This window comes from Ambystoma mexicanum, chromosome 6q (assembly GCF_040938575.1).
Source record: "Ambystoma mexicanum isolate Mex_15411 chromosome 6q, UKY_AmexF1_1, whole genome shotgun sequence".
NCBI classification, from domain to species: domain Eukaryota; kingdom Metazoa; phylum Chordata; class Amphibia; order Caudata; family Ambystomatidae; genus Ambystoma; species Ambystoma mexicanum.
In genome coordinates, this window is record NC_090937.1 from 1,545,636,253 (window position 1) to 1,545,659,917 (window position 23,665).

At 46.9% G+C, this 23,665-nt stretch overlaps 1 protein-coding gene across 2 annotated transcripts in view; it reads right to left on the reverse strand.

Annotated features, from left to right (window-relative positions):
- The window catches only part of DNAAF9 (dynein axonemal assembly factor 9), a 2,133,167-nt gene that overhangs the window by 1,673,020 nt on the left and 436,482 nt on the right, over positions 1-23,665 (reverse strand). For both annotated transcript variants that reach the window (XM_069632250.1, XM_069632251.1), the window contains exon 7: positions 5,844-5,921. In XM_069632250.1, coding sequence (XP_069488351.1) covers positions 5,844-5,921 — 78 coding nt within the window. The remainder of the gene's footprint in view (positions 1-5,843; positions 5,922-23,665) is intronic.

Consider the following 23,665-nt stretch of genomic DNA (forward strand, 5'->3'; position numbering starts at 1 on the left):
TAATTGTAGATATGGGAACCCAGTCTCTATGATCTTCACGACACATTAATGACATTCAGCAATTGAATATATGGGGCTGTATATGCCCAATGTACTTTAGAGGGACGTAGCTATAACGCGAGGGCCAGCCCGTGCAGAGCAAGATCGGGCCAACATGACATTCGCTTATTGTGGTGCAGATGTATCAGCATTTGTTAAGAATTTTGATTGTTAATTTGGTACAGCGAGATCAGTGTCCAGAATATTTTACGCTGCAGTTCTTCGCATGTGGAATGAATGCACTTGTCTAAATGGATTGGCATGTGGAATCAACGAATACGGTCAAATGTGCTTACAGCAAATTTTCTGCTTGCAGAACAGGTATGTGTGATGACTACTTCCAATTATGTATAGTTATATATGGCTGATTTTATCCTTAGCCCTACCAACATGGTGGGCAGGTTAGGCTGTGTGCCTGTATCTAGCAAAAGCAGTCTAATGGGGTAGAGTGCAAACAGCTGTAAACGGCAGGCACCACTGGCGTGATTCTGTGCAGAATCCGAAAGGCGTCTTTCAAGTATGTGTTGTTTTGGCTACAGGACATCTGAGCAGCACGGGCAATGGGGGTGGAGTCCGATCTTATCGACTAACATTGCTCTTCCCCGTCATCTCTCTTCTTTGTCTTTTTTATGGCGTGTTTGGTCCTGTGTTACATTGTGGTCCCACATCCTAGGCATATTGGATTTACAGTAGAGGAGGTTTCTGCAACAGCAAAGAGCTCTAGCGTGGTGGCTCTTGTGGTAAAGAAGTTTTAACTTTAATATTAAAAATGATCGATTGACTATGCACACACTGTGATAGTCCTGGTGTCTCTTCGCAGGGCAACCACCAACACATTCGCTAATGACATATCTCAAATATGAATTCCTTTAGAAATGCGACCTGTGAATTGGCAACATTTTGAATTTAATTAGGTAAGTGTCACCAGCGATTTGAAATAAGGATACCAGGATGTTTATCAGGCTTGGCTAGCATGCTGTTCTATAGAAGTATATTTCATTGGGTGCTCAAACAGGGTGTCCGGTCAATTGGTCGACAACATTTGGTCGACGGGACAACTGGTCGACACCATTTGGTCGAATGCCAAATGGTCGAATTTTTTTTTTTTAATTTATACATGTTTTGTGGGTTTTCGGGTGGGGGAAAGAAAAAAAAAAAGAAAAAAAGGGGGTTGGGGGGGGGACCCCCCTCAAAAAAAATCAAAAAAGGGGTAAAAAAAAAAAAATGCGACCATTTAGCATTCGACCAAATGGTGTCGACCAGTTGTCCCGTCGACCAAATGTTTTCGACCAATTGACTGGTAACCGCTCAACAGCTCATGCTAATTGAGAAATCTTTCTTAGATTTTAGTTTGGACTCAGTATATAAGAGCGTGTCAGGACTTACAAAGTGCATAATTGGGCACTGTAATTTAGTTTGGGCTATGAAATAAAAGACCTTATGGGTCTGTATTGAGTGTTCTGATGTGACACAGTGCACTAAACATTCTGCTATTCACAAAGCCACTGCAACTCATTTGTATATATTTGTCTCTTTCTCATTCCTTACAGGGATGCTTCACTGTTGTGGGGAAGTGTATCCTTTTTCTTTATATCCATGGACTGTTTTTATATATTTGTGTGGGATGTATCCGGGTGTTAATGACTGTACCATCGTGGATTGAGAATGCACTCGTGTCATATTGGGTTTATGTTGTTTTTGATTATGTTCACCATGTTTGGATTCGGAAAAATTACTAATATTGTATTACGTATTATGGGTAAATAACAGCCTTAGAAGAAGAGCTGAGCTCGAAACACGTGTCAGCTGATTCAAATCTCAATAACTTCATTCACATTAAAGAACTTTGGTGAACATGCGCCGTGTGATTGTATCAATTGTTCTGCACTCCATGCAATTCCCCTCTTGCACTACCCCATATTATGCCTTAATGCTGCCGGACAAATTATGCGATTCCCCCACAGCAACATACAGCACCCACATACAAACAATCAAATGCAAAACCAAACCAACACTCACAACACCCTCATGCCCTTTAAAAGGCACACTAATTAATGCCAGATCCTTAACGGCACATGCACTGGATATCGCAGACCTCCTCACCACACAAGATCTTGCCTTACACACGATATCAGAAACCTGGCTACTCACAGCAGCAGACCCCGCCCTAACTCTAGCCATCCCACCCAACTACTCTTTCTTCAGGAAAGACAGATTCGCACTCCAAAGGGGGTGATGTAGCCCTGGTTGCCTAAGACTGACTAGTCATTAGAGAGATCAACAGCGGCACACCCACCTCCAGTCAAGTACTGTCCCTCAAAATCACCCTTTCTCACACCTCAACACTAACCCTGGCCCAATATTCACCTTTGAAGAAGACATTAAACAAATCCCGGCTTTGAACACGAAGCCCTCCTCACAAATTCTTCTCCTAGGCCACCTGAACCTGGGATTTAACGACACCAGTGACTGCAACGCCCTCTCCCTTAAAAACGCTGTAACCTCACTAGGACTCTCTCAATGCATCCACAGCCCCACCCACACTAAGGGATGGATACTCGACTAGATTGTCGAAATAAATGCCCCATTACCGTTACCTCTAAAGAATCTTATCCATGGTCAGACAACATGATCATTCACCATTCCCACACAGACGGACCCCCTCCTATAACACCGGCCACCATAAGCTCCCCAACCTCTCGCGCAATTCAAAAAACATCACAGCAACAAATATCCTGCCACTTCTATCCAAAATCAGCTCTTACTCTGCAATCTTGACAGACAACCCGACAGCTCTGGCTGACATCTACAACTCAACCACAGCAAAGGCCAACAACACTGTTGCAATGCTCACTCAACGGAAAGCCAGGCCCCTCTCGCACAGCAACTCCTGGTTCACTACAGACCTGAAAATCCTGTGACTAAAGAAAGTGTAGCCGAAGCCTACTGGTAGGACTCATCTGACGCAAATAAAAGCAATTTCCTCTCAATAGCCAAAACCTATAAAAACGCCCCCCTCCAGGCCAAAAAACCAACATACAATGAAAGAATCGCCAACTCCAGTACTAGCCCACGCAAACTCTTTGCTATTCTACGCGAGCTAGAAACTTCTTCCATCTCCAAAGACAGGTGCAACAAAGACGAAGCATGGTGTGTCAGCATTCAAAACGCACCGCTTGGAAAACTGGACTCTCTTCAGAAAAAGATTTGACAAAAACAGAACTCCCTTACCCCAACGCCCCCACCAAGGTAACACCACCACCACCTCGACCCCTGGCATTGCATTTTAAGCCCGTCTCGCAACAAGAAACGTGGAGCGTCATCCAAAGCCTGAAACCCACAAGATGCCATGGCAACATCTGCCCAGCTACCGTAATCAAGGAGTGTGCCTTAGAACTTCCACCCTTTATCAGTGCCTTGATCACTGTCTCCGCATCCTAAGACGTCCCAACGAATCTCAAGGATGCATGGGTCCTCCCCCTACTAAAAAAAACTCCCTAGATCCTGACATTGACACCAACTACCTCACCATCTCTACTGTCCCATTCCTACTCAAAATACTGGATAGAGTAGCATATCTCCAAATCCAATCCTTCCTGGAAAACAACAACCTCTTGGGCCAAAGACAATCGGGATTTAGACCCGGACACGGCACAGAATCAGCTCTCCTTGAACTAAAAAACCAGATGGACGAAGCCAAAGACTCTGGCAGGGTCTCCCTCATACTCCTAGATCTATCACCAGCCTTCGACTGAGTATTTCAGAATCTCTGCAAGCACCTCACCTCAGCAGCGCACTTCTCAGAACACGCCACCACTTGGATCGCATCCTTCAAGTCCAACAGATACTTCAGAGTTTTCTCAGACATAACCTCTGACCTACCCACCCGGATCTCCTGCGGAGTCCCCCAAGGCTCCTGCGTCTCTCCTACACTGTCGAATATTTTCGCGAAACCACTATTTGACATCCTAGACAGTCTTGGAATGTCATACTTAAACAATTGTCTGATGGCACCCTGATTTAATATATACTGTTTTTATTGAGATGAATTTCGAATCTGGTGGCTTATTTTTTTATTTATATGTGATGAAACTGGATTTTTGTTTTTGTTAAATATATGTAAAGCATTTGATGGCTATGAACATATTTCATGAAATAAATAAATAAGAATATCGTACACAATCTATGCGGACGACATGCAAGTATTTATACCCATCTTAGGCAACTATACAACCAACTCCACTGCCCTCAACTCCATCTGTCACACAATCCAAGCATGGATGGCTGCCAACATGCTTTTCCTAAACAATGAGAAAACCGAGATCCTCTTGACAGGCTCACAGACCTCCCTCAACAAACATGACGAGAACTACAAATGCCTTCAACATTAACGGTATTACCATACAAGTTTCCAACATTGTAAAAACACTGCAAGTATACCTGGATGCCACCCTGTCACTGAATAGACAGGTTAGCGATATCACCTCATCAGTGGCATACACAAAAAAACTCATTCACACCTCCAGACCGTTCTTGCCCCAAGACAGCTGCTGCAAAATTGTTTAGGCCCTCAAAGAGTCCATGTTGGACTACTGCAATGCACTCTTTGCAGGCACCTCGACATAAAACCTTAAACTCCAAGTAATTCAAAACAACGCCCTCAGAGCCGCACTTAATATCCCAAAATGTGAAAACATCTTGTCGACAAAGAAAAAGGCCCACTGGCTTCCCATTTGGCAACGTATCCTCTTCAAAACACTAGCCATCACACATGAATGCATAACCAACAAAGCACCTAGACAGCTCTCGCAAAGAATACTAAAAATGCAATCATCCAGACCCACCCGATCGTACCACTCCAACCGCCTAACCATCCCACCCTACAGACTGAAAAGAGCTGAGGGTGCCAGCTTCCCCGTCCTCGCTGCAGGACAGTGGAACAAGCTACCACATAAACAGAGCAGAACCCTCACATGGGATCTTCCGCAAGCAGCTCAAAACATTCATGTTTCCAGGGGACACCATAGCCAAGTGAAACCTGGACATCTGCCCCAGCCCTCACCACCCTTTCTCTGCAACTCCTGTACCACCGCCCTCTCTAGGTCTCCACCACCTATGTACTCATATCTCTGAATTTGCCTCGCTCTACACTGCTGTAAATACCTATATCACTGTAATTATATAGCTCTGTAATCCTCGCTCTCTGCATACTATTCATGTAACCAGCATTCTGATGCCTCAGGACTTGGCGTACATTACAAATGTTAAATAAATATGCAATAAAGTATTATTGGACAAATAAAAGCTTTAGTGGAAAAACCATGGAGGTTTGACAAGATGAAAAAACAAAATTCGACCATTCAACAACAAAAAATCTCCAATGATGGTAATTTTGACAAACAACTTCTATCTGCTAAAAAAAAAAAAGCAGATTATCTCCTGATCAGAAGTCTCTGGATGACAGGAAACATCATTGATTTGAACATAACCTAAATTGATTTTTAAGAATAATGCAATCATCTGACTTGTTTATCAGGACATGAAAATGGTGCTCAACAGGAGACATTGAAAATAGTCTTACGGATAACAGCATACATTGTACTTCACGTTCAAAAAAGAAAACTTAACAAGAAAATATTAAGAGATCAAATCCATAAAATGCACAATTTAATAATTCATTTGAAAAACAAATATCCTGACAAACTGAGAAAGGTATGCTCAATTGCACAAATGTTCTGGTTGATGGACAGAAATTGAGCAAAGCACTAAAAGGGGTTGCTTAAATGTCATTTTAAATCCATTACCTCTTTCAGAAGAGCCTCAAGGGAAACTGGATCCATTTTGCTGTAGGATTTCCACAATGCCTCGCTTACATCTAATAACTGCAAAAAGTATTTTTGAAAGTTAAAAACCAATATACATACAGCAAGGGAAAAGAATAAAAGTACACAAGAAGGTTTGAGCTTTCTAACCCCCATGCATCCCAAAATGCTATTCGATCAGAAAAAAGCCACAGTTCTGATGGGGTGGCATGCTCATCTTGTGAGGTCTGAAGTGGCTTCAGTTGCCTTCAACGATAGCAATCCTGGAAAATATTGGAAAGGCATCCACATGGGCCACCCCAAATGCCGTCCATAAGAATTACAGCATATATTGCAGTTCTTGGGCTGTGTCTCAATTCACACGGGTGCAACTGGAAAATGTTTTTGGCAAATGCTCTACTACTTGATGCCACCCTCCCGAGATTAAGATGCTTCATAATCTCCAATAGTTCTGGAGGAAAATGGATGCAATGGAGTCAGAACAAGTTACTTACTGTTGGAAATATATTTTGAGTACAGTAGTCCCATTTCATTTTGTGGCCCATCCACCAGACCCTTAAAAAGCCCTTGGTCCTGTCCAGATAGAATTTCATAACGCGTCTGGCATCCAGACAGTGCAAGACCCTCTGAGCCTCGTCTTTAGGGTCGGCAAAAAACGTAGGTAAGTCTATCTCCTCGTTTAGATGGAAATCGGAGGCTACCTTAGGTAGGAATCCGGGTGTGTTCTCAGGAACACCTTATCCTTGTGAAAAGTAGTATAGTGTTCTGAAGCCACCAGTGCCTGGATCTCGCTGACTCTGCATGCAGAGGTGAGGCTTACCATATGAGCTGTTTTAATGGTGACCAGCCGGATGTCCACGGACACCACTGGCTCGAACGGTTTGTGCGCCAAGGCGCCCAACACTACATTGAGGTCTCACACGGGGTGTTTTTTGATGGGCGGGAAGAACCTGGTGAGGCCCGCCTGATGTCGCTTGACCACCGGGTTGAAAAAGAAGACCTCCTCCTCTGAATTTCTGTAGGACTCTATGGCTGCCAAATAGGTGCGGCATGTGTCCACCTGCACGCCTGAGTGAGCAAGGTGTGCAGAGAAGGAGAGCACATCATCCAACGTGCACGTAAGGGGGTCAATCTCCGAGTCCGCCCAGTGACAGAACCTAGTCCATTTACTCTTGTACTGGCTCATAGTAGCCTTGCTCCAAGCGCCATGAATGAGTTCTAGGTTAGCCTGGGATAAGCCTAGGTGTTTCAGCGTGACCTACTCAGGAAACGCGCTCCAAGGGTTAATTTCTGTAGAGCGGGGTGGATGACCCTGCCCCCCTGCTACGCAAGTAGATGAGTTTGGCCCATCAGCAGGTGAATGGAAGGCCTGTCTGAGTGCCTGAGCAGTTCCGAGAACCACGGTCTCACCGGCCACCATGGAGCTATCAGAATGATGCTGAGTCGACAAGATTCCTTTATCTTGCAGATCACCCTGTGGACCAGGGGTATGGGAGGGAAGGCATATGGGTTCTATGTTATTTCGCCGCAGTATTTTTCATTGCGTGTTTTTTCATCGCCGTTTTTTTTCGAAAAAATCATTGGTTTTTTTTGGTTTTTTTTGGGGGGTTACCCCCAAGCTTTTTTATTCCCTTACACCCACAACCATATATTTAATTTTGTAACCCCACCCCCAAAAAAAAAAAAAACAATGTTTTTTTCGAAATAAAAACGGCGATGAAAAAACATGCGATGAAAAATACTGCGGTGAAATGCGTGTTTACCGGCATATGCTGTCATGCCGGTCCACTGTATCTGGATTGCATCGCCCAGGGAGCCGGGGTCCTGCCCTGCCAGGACGAGAACTGCTGGCACTTCTTGTTGTCCCAAGAGGCAAAGAGATCCACCTGAGGATGCCCCCATCTGCTGAAGATCTCCAGCAGCACCTGATCGTTCAGTTGCCACTCATAATTGTCCGCTCCCATTCTGCAGAACCTGTCCACCTCCAGGTTGGACTCGCCCAGAAGGTGGATGGCAGTCAGGTAGATGTTGTTCACCAGGGCCCATTTCCACATGCTGATCGCTAGGCTGCACAGTGGAGTGGACCTGGTATCCCCCCTGCTAGTTGACATAGTACATGCTGGTGGAGTTGTCGGTCTGGATGAAGACTACCTTGCCCCAATGAGCGGAAGGAAAGCTTTCATCTCCAGCCAGTTGATATGAGACTCTTGCAGGGACCAGACTCCATGGACACTGTGGTTGTACAGAGTGGCCCCAGCCTTCCAGGGAGGAATCTGTGGTGATGGTGACTTGCGGGGTGGGCTGCCGGAAGGGCTTGCCCATCCACAGGTTGCAGTCCTTGGACCACCGTGTGAGGTCCGGGTGGAGAGAAGGGGGAATGCTGACAAGCTCCGCTTGGGAGCCCCGCTCCCGATTCCATAAGGCTGCAAAGTGCAGCTGTAATCTCCTCATCTTGAGTCTCGTGTGGGGTACGGCCAGTAGGAACGCTGCCATGATACCCGATAAATGTTGGTACCACCAGGCCGAGGTCACTTAGGTGAGGAAGTGAGTAGTGGCCTTCTTGATGGCAGTGAGTGTATCCTCCGAGGGGAAAACTCTCTCAGAGCTTGTGTCCCATATGAGGCCCAGAAAGGTCAGTCTCTGCGTAGGCTGCAGCTGAAACTTCCTGAAGTTGATCGAAAACCCCAGCTCGTGCAGTGTGATCATAAGGACGGAGGAAGTGTGATGAACCGCCTCTGGAGATCTTGCCTTGACGAGCCAATCGTCCAGGTACAGGTAGACCTGGTGGTCCTGGGCCCTGAGGAGGGTAGCACCTTGTATTGGAAATGGCAGCCCATGAACCTGAATCGCAGAAAGGAGCGATGTGACTGCCAAATCGAGACGTGTAGATAAGCGTCCTTCAGATCCAGGGAGCACGTCCAGTCTCCCCTGCACAATGTCTCCGCGATGAGTGCTGGAATAACCAACTTGAATTTTTGAAGAGGGAGGGTGAGGTTGAGGGTGGAGAGGTCCAACACAACTCTCAAGCAAGCCTGGTTCTTCTCTTGTATGGCGAAAATCCTGAGTACAAGCCCAATCCTCGCTGGGAGGCTGGGACTTCTTCCACTGCTTGGCTCTCTACGAGCGACCAAATTTTCGCCAGCAGAGTTGCTGTCCCAATCTGTGGGAGTGGAGAGGAGGAGGGACAAGAGGGAGGGGTCAGGAAGTGGTACCCAGTGGTTAATACAGTGAGGATCCAGGGGTCTGTGAACTTCTGATGCCAAAACTGTGCGTGAAGGGCAAGCCTGCCTCTCACCGGAGACACGTGGATCCGAAGGAACGCGTAATGCCTTCTTTCCCTCTGAGGCTGCTGCGGAGGGGGACTGAACAAAGCCCTTGCTCCCCCCCCCCCCCTTTTTGCTGTTTGAACCAGTGCTGACTCGGGGAACATTCAGGCTGCCTGGACCCAAGTTCTTGGAAGCCGCAGAACCCCCTGAGCCCCCGCCCCTTGTCGGAACGTTGATGTGATTGGGTGTACGCCTTGGGAGTGGCCTTCAGAAGGATAAAGACTTTGCAGTTTTATCTAGCCCCTCATCGGTGGTGGAGTGAAAGAGGTCACCATCCTCAAATGGAAGGTCCAATATGAGTTCCTGGATGACTGCATTAAATTTAGTAGCCTGAAGCCAGGAAGTCCTCATATCCGTGGTGATGCATATGGCCCGGCCAGAGGTGTCAATGTGGGTGTGATGGTTGAGCTAAAACATGGCGCTGGTGCGCAGTGCATTCTGGGGGAACTCAGAGCCATGATGGATATTTATCCATGCCTCAGTGGAAAGCTACACTTGCTTTGCGAAACAACATGTTTTCAACGTTATTGCTGATGGGCTTGGAATGCAGGCATTCCCAGCCAAGGACACGGCGCTGGGAAAGCTAAGATCCGCAGGTGCCGGCTGGTACCTGATAGCGAAGTTTGTTTTGGGTTTGCTCGGCCTGTGCCAAGGTTTTGAGATGAGTTATGGAATTGTTTCCCGGGGCGTTTAGGAGAGAGAAGTGCTTTGCTCCTTGAGGTTACTGTCGGTTGATTCAGCTGGCAACCAACGGTCACCCATCAATGCGCAAGCGCACTGCCAGAAGGTTCGAGAAGTTGCCACCCCTTGTTGAGGAGGGCATATATGCGGAAGCCCTTAGCGGTCAGACGGGATAAGCACAAAGACTTCAGTCGGAGGGGGGACGCTTCGGTCCGACACTCCTGTGGGTTGTTGTGCTCTTGGCCTGGCTGTTATCGGGGTCTTTCAGCCGCTTCTGGCCAGATGAAGTTCCATTAAGCTACGCCCACGGTGATGTATTTCTTTCTTTGACTTCTTTATGTTTTCTGTGATCTATGCCCATGTGAGTTGTACGAGTTATTTCTATGTACCTGTAAGCTTTGAATAAATAGCCGTAAAGAGCTGATTATCTTCTAAAGTGTGCGTGGCTGTGAATTATTGTGTCTGTTTTTGGGTTGAAGTATTTGCTCTATAATTGCACTGGTGATTTATGGTAGTTCCGTGCACTTTTTAGAGGAGAGCAATACATTTTTGGCGACGAGGATGGGATATTTGTGATGAATTGCTCCAAATATTAAAGAATCCGTCTGTATGCAGCAGAGATATTTGTGATGAACTGTTCCAAATAATCTGTTTGAACGAGTGAAAGGTTGTTTTAATTGGGCAGTGAGTGTTGAACTGTGTTAAGCTGGTTTGTTTTTTCCTTTTCCCTTGCTGTGAAATGACGATTGTGTGAGAGAGTGCAGAGCAGGCTGTCGCCTTTCCTTGGTCGTCTCACTGCAGCTCTGAGACAGCCAATAGACAGTACCTTTTGTGTTGGCCTGCCGTGGCCGATAGCATTTGTGGTTGAGATCTTGCCCCTTCAGTAAAGCAGTCGTGGCTGACTTACTGCTGGGAAATGAAACCAAGGAGCCGAAAAGCCGTGAGCAGAAAGGAAAAAATGTCTATGTTCACAGTGCTCCGATGAATGATGAATTAAAGATTTATGTTCAATTAGGAAAGAATTTTTTCATGCGGTTTCCCTTGACAAAGTTGCAAAGTGAAAGCTTGCTCTATTTTGGCATGAGAGCAGAGAAAGAAACAATTGCAAGTATTTGATGAGCAAATTGTGAACTAGTGTTTAAACATTAAACATTGCAACTCAGCCCCAGTGGGCTAGCGAGTGGGGGGCTGTAATATCAAGGAGGCGAGGATGCGCCTTTCTTATGATGTATGCTTTTGAAGTGTTCACATTCCTGAAGATAACGTGGGAATGAGCCCTGTTTAGGAGAAAGAGTAACATCGGTGTTGAAAGCTTAAAGGGTTTGTTTTTGGCAACTATAAATTCCATGTGCTGGCGGTGCATTATGTTTAAGGAACACACTAAATTGCCTGCTGTGCCATGTTTACAATGGGTGAGAGGCTCACTTAAAAAAAAAAGTGAGTGAATGGCATTTGAATTTTCGATTTTTGTATATTGATTTGAACTTGCAGAACCAGTTTGGAATTGTTTGGGGGGGAAAAGACAATTTATATTTTCTAAATTGCCCCTAGAGTATTTTGACTGTTCGCACGCTATACCATGGAATTGCTGCTAAAAGCAAAAGTACTGTTGTTATTAAGGGATGTATGTTTTATACGAGACAAGGACAAGTTGATTGTGATATATAGTGAAAATGTTGTTGACCAATTAACGGCCCACAAGCAATACAGAGTGTGGGTTGCTTTTGTAGATAACGTGCAGGGAGCTGCACTACACATGACATGTTTTAAATGCACTGACATAAGTGGTTATATTCTGGCAATGGTACAACAGAATGGAAAATCTGTGTGTGATAAGACAGCACAAAGATTTAGTGGGTTGAAAGATCGCACAGTGCATTGGACTGAGTTTGTGAAGCCAAACTTCAAGGTTACGAGGAAAAAGAAAAAAAAATGTATGCCTTTAAATGGGACATCAGTTTAAACAGGCTAAAAAGACATTTTGCAAAATTACATGAAGTTCAATATGATGACAAGAAAATGTGCCTCTTTTGAACATGGGAGTCTTGCTGTGCGGAGCTTGTGGCTTGGAGATAACTTGCACTGTCTTGGGCGAGGTGCGCGAAAAAAAAAAAAACTGTTGAAGGAAAGCAGAAAAAGCACTCCTGTTCGGTGAAATGGTGTTTACAGAAGCTGGCAGATCTAAGTTGCTGGAACAGTGCAGGAAAGAGTTAATCTGAGTGAACTGTCTGAAACAAGTGCCTTCCATTAAAGCCGCCACAGTTTAAGAGTTATAGAGCAAAGAGATAAGCTTGCTGCACGAAAGATAAACAATGACATTCCTGCATTCCATCCCCTGAGAGAGACACTGTCAAAAAACTGAGGAGGGGGGGTGCAATTACAGAATGCTGAAATTGAACTGAAGGCAATAATTGCTGTGAGTGAAGATGAAAAAGAGCGCAATCTACCTTACACATGATGATGTACGCAAGCAAGGAATTTGCCCAGTATCAAATGGCAGACTGGGCGCATCGCGCATATGAACATTTGGGGAAAACTGTGCATTTGTGAATGGGCTAAGAAAAGACACAGCTGCCCATTTCAAGAGACATTGCCATGCAAGCTGCATTCCAGTGCCCCATGTGATGTGAACTGAAGTAAAGCGCTGTGCACTGGAGAAGAAACCTCTAGGCGCTTTGTGAGTGAAAATACACAGCTGTCACACAGCCGGCAAAATGCAAGTTACATTGCCAGGGCTGGAGTAACTGACAAAGACATTATGGTGTTCCAGATGGAAGCAAACTGACAAAGATAGCCGTTTTGCAAGAGACAACATGCAGAGCAAGGCTTTGGAGTATAACATGAACACTGCACATTAGCCATGATCCAGAAGCCTCACGGCTTAGTGCAAGAATGAATGATTTGTTGAAGCAAATAAAGGAACTGACTCAAACTACCGCTCTCAAAAGGGTGGCCCACAAACACCCTTTGGGAAAATGACAAGTGGAAAACCAGAGGCTTGAAAATAAACAAGGCTGCTTGTACAACTGCCGGCGGTATTGGACTAAAGGACTTTACCTATGAAAAATGGAGTGATGCCAGCAGGGCAATCTAAATCAAGATCATGAAATACTGGAAGCAAGTTGGTGCCTGGCATTCGTGATTGCTTTGGTGAAAAAGACCATTGAGAAGTGCGACCTGGGTACTTATTATATGGCTATTGTAAAATCACAGATCAGTCTGAGGTACCATTGACCAACTATGATCGCATTGCACAAATGAGTTTGTGAGTAGGCGGTTACACCCCGTATGGTTGAGTGCAAATAAGCCCCCAGTAACATGCAGAAGGGTGGTGTTAAGGGAAGGGGTGGACAACGTTGATATTGAAGTCTTGATGACATCCTAATGTGGATAACACTGATAGTGTACCTTTTGATGAAATCTTAACCTTTCTGTTTGTATTTTGCCTAGGCAAATAACCAAGAAAGTAGATTAAGGGGTAGACGTGTGCAATTGCCGGGTAACACTGATCAGTCAAGCAGACGCATTCCCAGAGAAAGCGAGCCACTGCGACATGCTATTTCAGCTTTGAACCTGTCCTGCACCGCACTCAAGGCTGCTAACGTGCGTGAAAAGTGAAAACATTCGTTCGGCAACCTGTGAGAAGTGTCCAACAAAGTAATAACTTTTGCTGAACTGTCACGGTGCGGACTTGGCATATTGTCAAACATTTGATGCTGCACATTCAAATGATTCAGTCGACGGTTGTAATAATATTATTGATATGTTTTGCCTTTCTTGTCTAACGGACTGTGGACAATGAGTTGTGGACTGTGACATTATGCACCACAAACAGCTGTGTGAAACAGCACTTGAATGCCAACATGTTGAAACCTGATTCTTAAATGCATTTTGAGATTAATATGTGAAAAGAGAAATGAAATGTTTTGCCCTTCCAAATGAATTGCTTTAACCAGATATGTTTATATTTTGCCTTTTCCAAAATTACTACATTGCATGTAGCCAGAAAATGATTCATGAATTGTTTGGGCAGCAGGGTTGGGCGAGCAGGAGCATTATATATTTTAAGACAAAAGGAATGCGCACACCAGAGTTAGCTGTGCGTATGTTGAGGCCTTTGATTTGTAGTAATGCTGCCAAGTGTGTGAGCTCTAATTAGAGATGGGTAACTTTGAAACAGGATGGCTCTTTCCATGTGGTAACATGTGCTTTGACTTGATTAGAACTAATGATGTTTCCTTTACACTCAGTGATAACTCGAGGTAAAAAGTCAACTTTTGAATGTATGGGATTATTTCCTGACTGTGATTAACATGTACATTTGCTATCAGAAGCTGAGGTTTAAGCATTAACCCTTTCATTAGTGGGTGTTTCGGGTTTAGCTGCTGTGGGGTTACAAATCTTTGATAAAATTAGTGTGTTTAGTGGTTAAGAGTTTTACTGCAAAACAGAGCTGCTGTTGATTATCTATTGCTGAAACATAATTTAGGTTGGAACGCAGTTGAAGGGATGTGTTGTTTAAGGTACACTGCGTTATGCTTTCGCTTGTATTTGTATTATGTTAGCTATCATAATAGCTTGTTGTTATTGTCCCAACTTGGTTTTAACATTTCGTCGGTTTTAAAGACCGCCTCCTTTGCCACTGGGCTATGGAAAGTAAATATCCAAGGGTGGATTGTGATGGTTGAGCTAAAACATGGCGCTGGTGCGCAGTGCATTCTGGGGGAACTCAGAGCCATGATGGATATTTATCCATGCCTCAGTGGAAAGCTACACTTGCTTTGCGAAACAACATGTTTTCAACGTTATTGCTGATGGGCTTGGAATGCAGGCATTCCCAGCCAAGGACACGGCGCTGGGAAAGCTAAGATCCGCAGGTGCCGGCTGGTACCTGATAGCGAAGTTTGTTTTGGGTTTGCTCGGCCTGTGCCAAGGTTTTGAGATGAGTTATGGAATTGTTTCCCGGGGCGTTTAGGAGAGAGAAGTGCTTTGCTCCTTGAGGTTACTGTCGGTTGATTCAGCTGGCAACCAACGGTCACCCATCAATGCGCAAGCGCACTGCCAGAAGGTTCGAGAAGTTGCCACCCCTTGTTGAGGAGGGCATATATGCGGAAGCCCTTAGCGGTCAGACGGGATAAGCACAAAGACTTCAGTCGGAGGGGGGACGCTTCGGTCCGACACTCCTGTGGGTTGTTGTGCTCTTGGCCTGGCTGTTATCGGGGTCTTTCAGCCGCTTCTGGCCAGATGAAGTTCCATTAAGCTACGCCCACGGTGATGTATTTCTTTCTTTGACTTCTTTATGTTTTCTGTGATCTATGCCCATGTGAGTTGTACGAGTTATTTCTATGTACCTGTAAACTTTGAATAAATAGCCGTAAAGAGCTGATTATCTTCTAAAGTGTGCGTGGCTGTGAATTATTGTGTCTGTTTTTGGGTTGAAGTATTTGCTCTATAATTGCACTGGTGATTTATGGTAGTTCCGTGCACTTTTTAGAGGAGAGCAATACAGTGGGCCAGGGTGGACTCCAGGTCGTCTTGTGCCACCATTCTAGCCTCTGCCAGTCCCGCCTTGAAACGGGACTGGCTCTGCACCAGAGGTTCTGGAAGGAAGTCGTCAATTTCCCCCCAAAGCCTCTGGTTAACAGCTGTCAGCATGGCATCCCGATTGGATTGACCAAGATGTAGCGAAGCGTTGGAATAAAGCTTCTTCCCGTACGCCTCCAAGACCTTCTCCTCCTTGCCTAGCAGATCCGAGGACGAGGTGGCCGAGGACGACTGAGGCTTTGAGTAGAGTGACGCTGCAGCAATCACAGAAGAGTGGATACCCCTCCATTTGCCTATACTTTATATCCAGGCGCCGATTGAAATGCTGGGCCGAGTGGGGTTTGAGCCACCCCTTCTTGGCCAAGGCGACAATGTCCTTCTGCATCGGGATCCCCGTTCTAGCCGCGAGGCGTCGAGTGAGAACCTCGGAAAGTACCCCCGCCTCCGGTTGTTTGACTTCGGGTTGAGGAAGGCCCAAGTGTTAGGAAAGATTTCGTAATTGTAGGGAACTTTCCTTCCATGTGGCAACCCCTAAACTTTTTGCTATTGTTTTTAACCTTGTTCATGACTTTGCCAGAGAAGTACAGCCTTCTGCCGCACTTCTCTGGGCTTTCGCTCCTTTCTTATGGGGAAACTGACATGCCCTTAAGACAGTCAGTACCGGGGAACGCTGTTTCCCGTAGTTTCTTTAATCGTGTCGCCATTTTAGTGCAACACGACACAAGGGGCACTGTAAGCTAAGTTACAGCTCTCTTGGGTCTCTAGCCTTCTACAGGCCCTAGATACTCTTTTAGGATGGTATTTGATCGGTGCAAGTCATTCAGGGACTCGAATGGTGGCAGCGATCGTTTTGTTTATTTTGAGCTCCTTTTGGCGTTCTGAGCACGTTTTTGCACTGAACCCAAAATGGTGGCCTGGCTCTCCAAAATGGCCAGACCACGAGGCTCCTTTGTCTTGTCCACTGACCGTCTTGCTCCCTTCACCTTCCCCAGGTCGGGCGACCCGGGGCCTTCCTTATTGGGCATGTACTTTCCCGCGAAACGTGGTTGCTTTCGCGGGCTTCTACATGTCGTTTGTGTGCCTCCAGGGTGTGGGCTGGGATGTCTGGTCCCAATACACATCCTGGGTGCCAGAGAGTCTAGGGTGGTGTGAATGCCTGGGACCACTGTGGTCCGTGATTGGTCCACGTATGGTATGTGTGTTGATGAGCGGATCTCCCATTGGCTCCCCTCCGTTTTGGCGCGAAGGGAACCGTGGATAAGAGGGAGCTGGAAACACCACTGCCATGTCGATCTCCTGAGTTCTCACGAACGAAGGAATACAGGAGCCAAGTATCCTGCAACCCAGAGGCTGGACCGAGGAATCGCTGGTGACCCGCTGAAGGAATCCTCCTTTGTACTGCTGCCGTCCTGTGAAACCCTTTCCTCCTTGGATCGAACCAGAAGGCCTGTACTGGTGCTTCGACCTTTGGAATAGCAGGAACAGCTATTCCCGGCGACTTCATCATCTCCTGCCAAGTAAGCCTTCGGAAGTGTCTCTGGGCCATCCAGTTGACTGACCAGCTTACAAGGGAGTCCTGCTCTGTAACTGCCGCCAGGTTGTGTTGTATTTCGAGTCCTTGTCACTCTCCCACGCTTCGTACACTTGGCGTTCCCAAGTCTGAAGGGAGGAGTGTACATTTGGCTTGAATACAGACGGCCGCTCCGTTGTCCTGCTGCGGCAACAAAACTGTGCTGGTTTCGTCGATTGGGACGTCTTTTTGCTCTACACGACTACAAGGCGTTCCCTGCTCTTCTGAACCTGCCAGCTGCTGAAACAAACGTGGAGAAGCCTGGGTCTGCTTGCTTCGGGGACCGGTGAGTAGTTTAGCTAGGATCTGGTCGCCCTCCTGCAGTATCCCATTGCTTTTCCCTGCTGCGTAAAAACAGCACCCTTTTGGCCGTACTCGCGCTCTGCTTCTGCCTGCTGTGGAGGCTGCGCTTGAGTTGCGGAACCTGTTCTCCTTCTGCTGTGCACTAACCCGAACTGCCTGACTTCCTCCGAAGAGCTTCCCCTTTTGCCCGTTGGCACCGGCGTGGCAGGTACTTTGAGCACAAGGCTCCACTCTTCGCAGGGCTCGGACTTCCATCTAGTTAGGTGCCTCTAAAGGCGAACTGAGTCAAAAGCGTTATCGCACTGCCCGTTTTCCTTTCCTTTCAGGTGGACTACATATTTCGTGCTTTAAACGCTTGCGACTGTGTATTTGTATATATATTGTGTTGATATGGTATGTGTTGGTTTAATATTGTGATATTGTGATTTTCTCGCTACGGTCATTGTTTTAAAGGCCTTAAAATAAATGTGTTTATATTTTTGATATAACACCTGTTTGGAGTAGTTTGTAAGCGCTCTTGCTTTGTGTGCTCATTGCGGGCTTTCAGTCACCCTCACCCCTCTTGAGACCTAGTCTTGACCGCCGCGATCGCTACCTTGATTGGTCTGGCTTGTCCAGAGGTTACCCTGTTCCAAGTAATTAGGTTGGCCTTCTGAACTTCTGCGCCACCAGGACAGAGTTCAGAAATCCGTCTTAACAAATTGGTGGCAGCGGTGGGATACGACTGAAGGTATCCAGTGTTGCGCTCGAACTAGGGCATTTCAGGTTATTCCAAACAGTACACGTAGTGAATTGTTGTAATATAACTTTAAAAAGGCCATAGTCCTATCAAACAGTATGGAAGCAAATACCTTGTTAACTTTAAATGCTTCCAAATCAGAAACGCTGAAAAAGATGTGTGCAGAGAGAGGTGTTTCCTCTCAAGGCACAAAATTGGAAATGATCCAGAGAATCGTGGCGTGGCAAGAAGCGCAGCTTGACGCTATAACTTCCGAGGACAGTGCAGAAGGTGGTGGGGCTGCTCTCACTGGCAGAACCGACGGTTCTGCCGCTGCACTGATCCATCGCGACCACGAGGACAGGGAGGATGTAATGTCTAATGTTTCCTCTGCCAGTGTTGATGGGGAGGCTATGCTTGAATTCAAGAAGCAAGAGCTGCGGTTTAGGCAGCAGGAGCTTGAATTCAGCATAGCCAAACTAAAAATCGAACAGGCAGAAAAACAGAAAGACAGGGATCACCAGTTGGAACTGGCCAAGCTTCAGGTTGCAAATGGATCCAAGGGTCCTAGACATGGTTCTGGGGCTTCCTCTCATCCACGGTTTCCAAAAGATCTGCTCAGTGTGTATGAAGAGAGGAATGACATTATGGACTGGCTGAATGCGTTTGAGTATGCATGCGAGGTCCAGGAAGTTGACAATGCTGATAAGATTGCGTGGTTGCTCAGTAGACTGCCCCATTCTGGCTGTAGTGCCATTATGGAAATGTCGAAGGCTGAGCGGGCTGATTTCGCAATGTTAAAGCAGACTCTCATTTTAAAGTTTGGGAAGACTCCGGCCCAATATTTAAAGCGTTTGAGAGTATAAGAAAAAGGAAGGTGGTACTTGGGTATCTTATGTCGCAGAATCTTTGAAAAACTTCACTGGCTGGGTCGAATGTTATAAGGATTCTACCTTCGAAGGCATGATCAATCTGGTCATGCTGGAACACATTTTTGCTTCTTCTTCCCCGGAGCTTAAGCAGCATTTGGCCGATTCGAAGGAGATAGATCCTAAGAAGCTGGCCATTGCAGCAGACTTATGGGTGTCACATCGAGTGTCCCATAAGGACAAAACTCATCCTGGTAAGCAGGAGGAAGGGAAAAAGTCCAAAGATATGGAGGGTGGGGAATCTGCTAAATCTTCTTCCCATAAGGGCCACAAAAAGAAAAACAAGGGTAAGACACAAGAGAACTCACAGGGTAGTGGAGGTCCGCCTCCAAAACAGAACTCTGGTTACAATAAGCCTCCCTACGTAAACAGACCCACTGGGGCTTGTTTCTCTTGTGGAGCAACTGACCATGTGAAGGGGGATCCCCGTTGTAAGGTTAGACCTTTTGTTCTGACTTGAGTGTCGTGTAGACCGATGAGACCTCCGTCCCCAAGTGACGCACAGGGGAACTAAATAGAAACCCGCTGTACGACCTTTGAGGCCACAGGTGAGAGATGTCTTCTCGGATCCACGGAGCCTCTAGGAACACCGATGCTGCTGTCAAGAGGGAATGAGGTTAAGCACCAGGCAAGCACAATACAATAAGGAAAACAAGTAACTAAAGTGTCTTACCTATCTGGTGTAATGGAGACCCAGGTGACCTAGTAGGGAGGTTCGAGGCTCATTAGATGCGGCGGTCCCTGGAATGGTAGAACCGCAGGTTCAGCGTGGATGAAGAGTAGCCACCTGTGGGAGTCAGGGCTGGACTTGAATCCCCAGTAGGGAAAAGGCGTAGAAGATCAGCAAGGTACCAAGGGATGATCCAAAGACAAGTCGAGGTGCAGTCCAAATATCCGGCAACAGGTAAAGAGTTCCAAGCAAAAGTACCAAGGGGTGTCCGAGGGAGTCCGTGATAGATTTCCGTGGTCAAGGTAAACAAGGAGCAAGTTGTAACGCCAAACAGTGTCCGAAGCCAGCTGAGAAGCAATGAGCGTTCTGTCTCTCAGTACTTTATACTGATCGCCCCTGGGTCACGTGACTTCTCTGGATCATGTGACGTCCACCAAGATCACATGGGGAACGCCGTAGTGTATCACGTGACTGGCGTGAGGACGTGAGGCCGCCCTTTCTGCTATACGTTCTCCAAGGCAGTTGCCAATGCAGAAAAGGTTGCAATCGAGCCCGTACACTGGTACGGAGTTTTCGGTTCTGTGGGTTCACCGAATCACTTGAGCCTCGAAGCTTGGGAGGAGGTGTTGGGGGAATGTGGGCAGTGTTCTGACGTGTCGTGGCCTGGTGTGCAGAGGATCGCCTAACATAGCCCCCCCCCAACGGCCCACGACCCCGTGGGCAGGACGGATGATCCCTATGGAAGCGGGCAACCAACCGCGGGGCGTTCAAATCAGACGCGGAAACCCACGAACGCTCCTCCGGGCCGTAACCCATCCAATCCACCAGATACTGGAGTCTACCCCTAAACCACCTAGAACCCAAAATGGCCGACACCTCAAAAACATCAGGAGAGGTCAAGGACACCGGAGCAACAGGGGTACGAAGACGGACTGAGTCGGGACAGGGTTTGAGGAGGGAGACATGAAACACAGGATGGATACGCCAAGAGCTGGGGAGTACCAAACGGAAAGCCACCGGATTAACAACCTGTGAGATCACATACGGACCGACAAAGCGAGGCAGCAACTTCCGGCAACCCACCAGTCGAAGATGCCGGGAAGATAACCAGACCCTAGAACCCACCACCAGAGGGGGAGCAGCACGACGCTTGCCATCCGCACGGACCTTCATGGAGGCCTTTGCTTCAGTGAGATGAACCACTGTACTTGCATGAATAGCCGAAAGATCCCTAAGACATGTCGTGGCCGCAGGATTCAAAGAACCAGAGGCATCAGGGACCGGCAAAACCTTGGGATGTTGACCATAGAGGGCGTAAAAAGGAGAATAACCAGTAGCTGAATGAGCCGCGTTGTTATACGCGAACTCCGCAAGCCGCAAAACGGCCAACCAAGAGGACTGATGTTGCAATATGAGGCAACGAAGGTATTGTTCCATCGATTGATTCGTCCTTTCGGTCTGGCCATCGGTCTCCGGATGATAGGCCGAAGAATACCTCGTATCGATGCCCAACAGTTTCGTCAAGGACCTCCAAAACCGAGAGGTGAACTGTGAACCTCGATCGGAAACAATGACCGAAGGGAGGCCGAATAACATAAACACATGTTCAAAAAACAAGTCCGCCAAGACAGGGGCCGAAGGGATACCCCTACAAGGAACAAAACGGGCCATTTTAGTGAACGTGTCCACCACTACCCAGACGGTGTCAAAGCCTTTGGACTTGGGGAGATCGGTAACGAAATCCATTGTTAACGTATGCCAGGGCCTGGGAGGTACCGGGAGTGGAAGCAACAATCCAACCGGTCGACCCCTTTGATGTTTAGCCTGAGCACATACCGCACAAGATCTGACATAACACTCTACATCGCGCTTCATAGAAGGCCACCAACACCAACGCTTGAGAAGATCTAAAGTGCGCTCTTGTCCGGGATGGGCATTAAAGGGAGCGTCATGAGACCACTCAAGGGCTAGGTTACGTGTATCAGGTGTAGGAAGAAACAGGCGTTCATGTACGAAAGGTAGACCATCAGAATATACAGGATCCCATTCTCGCAACTGGTCAGAATGATTGCTAGTCCAGGACCGGACCGAATCTAATAGTGACAATGAGGGTGTACAGAGACAAATCACATGGCTTTTACCGAGAACAGTGTCGGGGAATGTAGGCAACTGGACCCCACCCGGAGAACGTGACAAGGCATCCGCCTTCCCATGTGAAGTGCCAGGACGGTGCATGATATGGAAATCAAAGGCGGAAAAGAAAAGATGCCATCGGACCTGTCTGCTATTGATGCATTTCAAAGAAGCCAGATCCTGTAGGTTCCGATGATCGGAGTATACCGTGACGGGATGTCTAGCCCCCAGAAGATGATGACGCCAGACACGGAAAGCATCCATGACAGCCAAGAGTTCTTTCTCCGTGACGGTATAATGAGACTCAGTACTGGAAAACTTACGGGAATGATATGCAACTGGATGTAATTTGCCTGTATTTGGACATGTTTGTGATAATACCGCACCGAGGGCAAAGGAAGAGGCATCCGCCTCAACTATGAACGGAAGATCAGGATTAGGATGTTGGAGTACCGGTGCGGTAGTAAAGGCGGTTTTCAAAGCCTCAAAAGCCTCCTGCTGTTCTCTCTGCCATTGATAAGATACCTGAGGACTAGTCAGGGCTGTAAGCGGGGCTACAATTGTGGAAAAGGAAGAAATGAAACGTCTGTAAAAGTTGGCGAACCCTAAAAAAGCCTGCAAGGATTTGAGTGTACGAGGTACTGGCCAATCTAATACTGCTTTGACCTTAGATTCATTCATGGATAACGCCCCAGGGGTGATGTGAAAACCCAAAAACTCGACAGTTGTCTTATGGAACTGACATTTCTCAGGTTTGGCAAACAAGGAATGTTCTCTCAAACGGGTCAATATTTCTCGGACATGAATCACGTGTTCATCAAGGTCACGAGAAAAGATTAGGATATCGTCCAAGTACACAACCATATATACATCCAATATATCCCTGAATATGTCGTTCATGAATCGTTGGAAAGTGGCCGGGGCGTTACATAGGCCAAAGGGCATGACCAGATATTCGTACAAGCCATACCGAGTGCAGAAAGCGGTCTTCCACTCGTCTCCCTCGCGGACGCGTACTAAGTTGTATGCGCCGCGTAGGTCGAGCTTAGTGAAAACGGAAGCGTGTGTTAAATGGTCTAGAAGTGGAGTGATTAACGGGATGGGATACCTATCCTTTTTAGTGATAGCGTTAAGACGCCGATAATCTACACAAGGGCGTAAATCCCCCTCCTTCTTAGGTACAAAGAAGATAGGACTTGCCGCGGGTGAAGTGGAGGGGCGGATGTGTCCTAGTCGCAGGGCGTTCTGTACATAGTCTTTCAATGCCAGTTCCTCCGAAGGGGACAAAGAATAGATCCTGCCCGAAGGAATATTGGAATCGGGAAGCAGTTCGATTGGGCAGTCATATGGTCTGTGTGGAGGGAGTACTTCAGACGAGCCCCGGTCGAACACTGACTCGAATTCTCTGTATTCTGGCGGAATCCCAGATACCAACCCCCCAACAGTATGTGTATGCACAAGCTCCGGATCGTCGACAGTCAGTGCGAGTTGGGCTAAGGCCCCCAAAGCCCGGGAAGGTGTGTCAGGGGCTTGATGGACCGGAAGACAATAATTCTGACAGATATCAGACTCAAAGACTACAGTACCTGACTGCCAATTGATCAACGGATTATGTTCATGTAACCATGGAATCCCTAGGATGATGCCGAATTGGGGTGTGGTGATCAAATCAAAACTCAGGGTTTCGGTGTGTACTTCTTGTATGGTTAACAAGAGGGGTGCGGTTTGCTGTTTGACAGGACCAGAAACCAGTGCAGAGCCGTCCACGGCTTGGACATGTTCTGGTCGTGTTTTCACCACTAAAGGTAGGTTGAGGGAATGGGCCAAATCAATATCTATGTAATTACCAGTGGCACCTGAATCAATAATGATATTGACTGCATGAAGAAGGCCTGTAGAGGGACATAGGGTAGCCTTTACAGAAATGGGT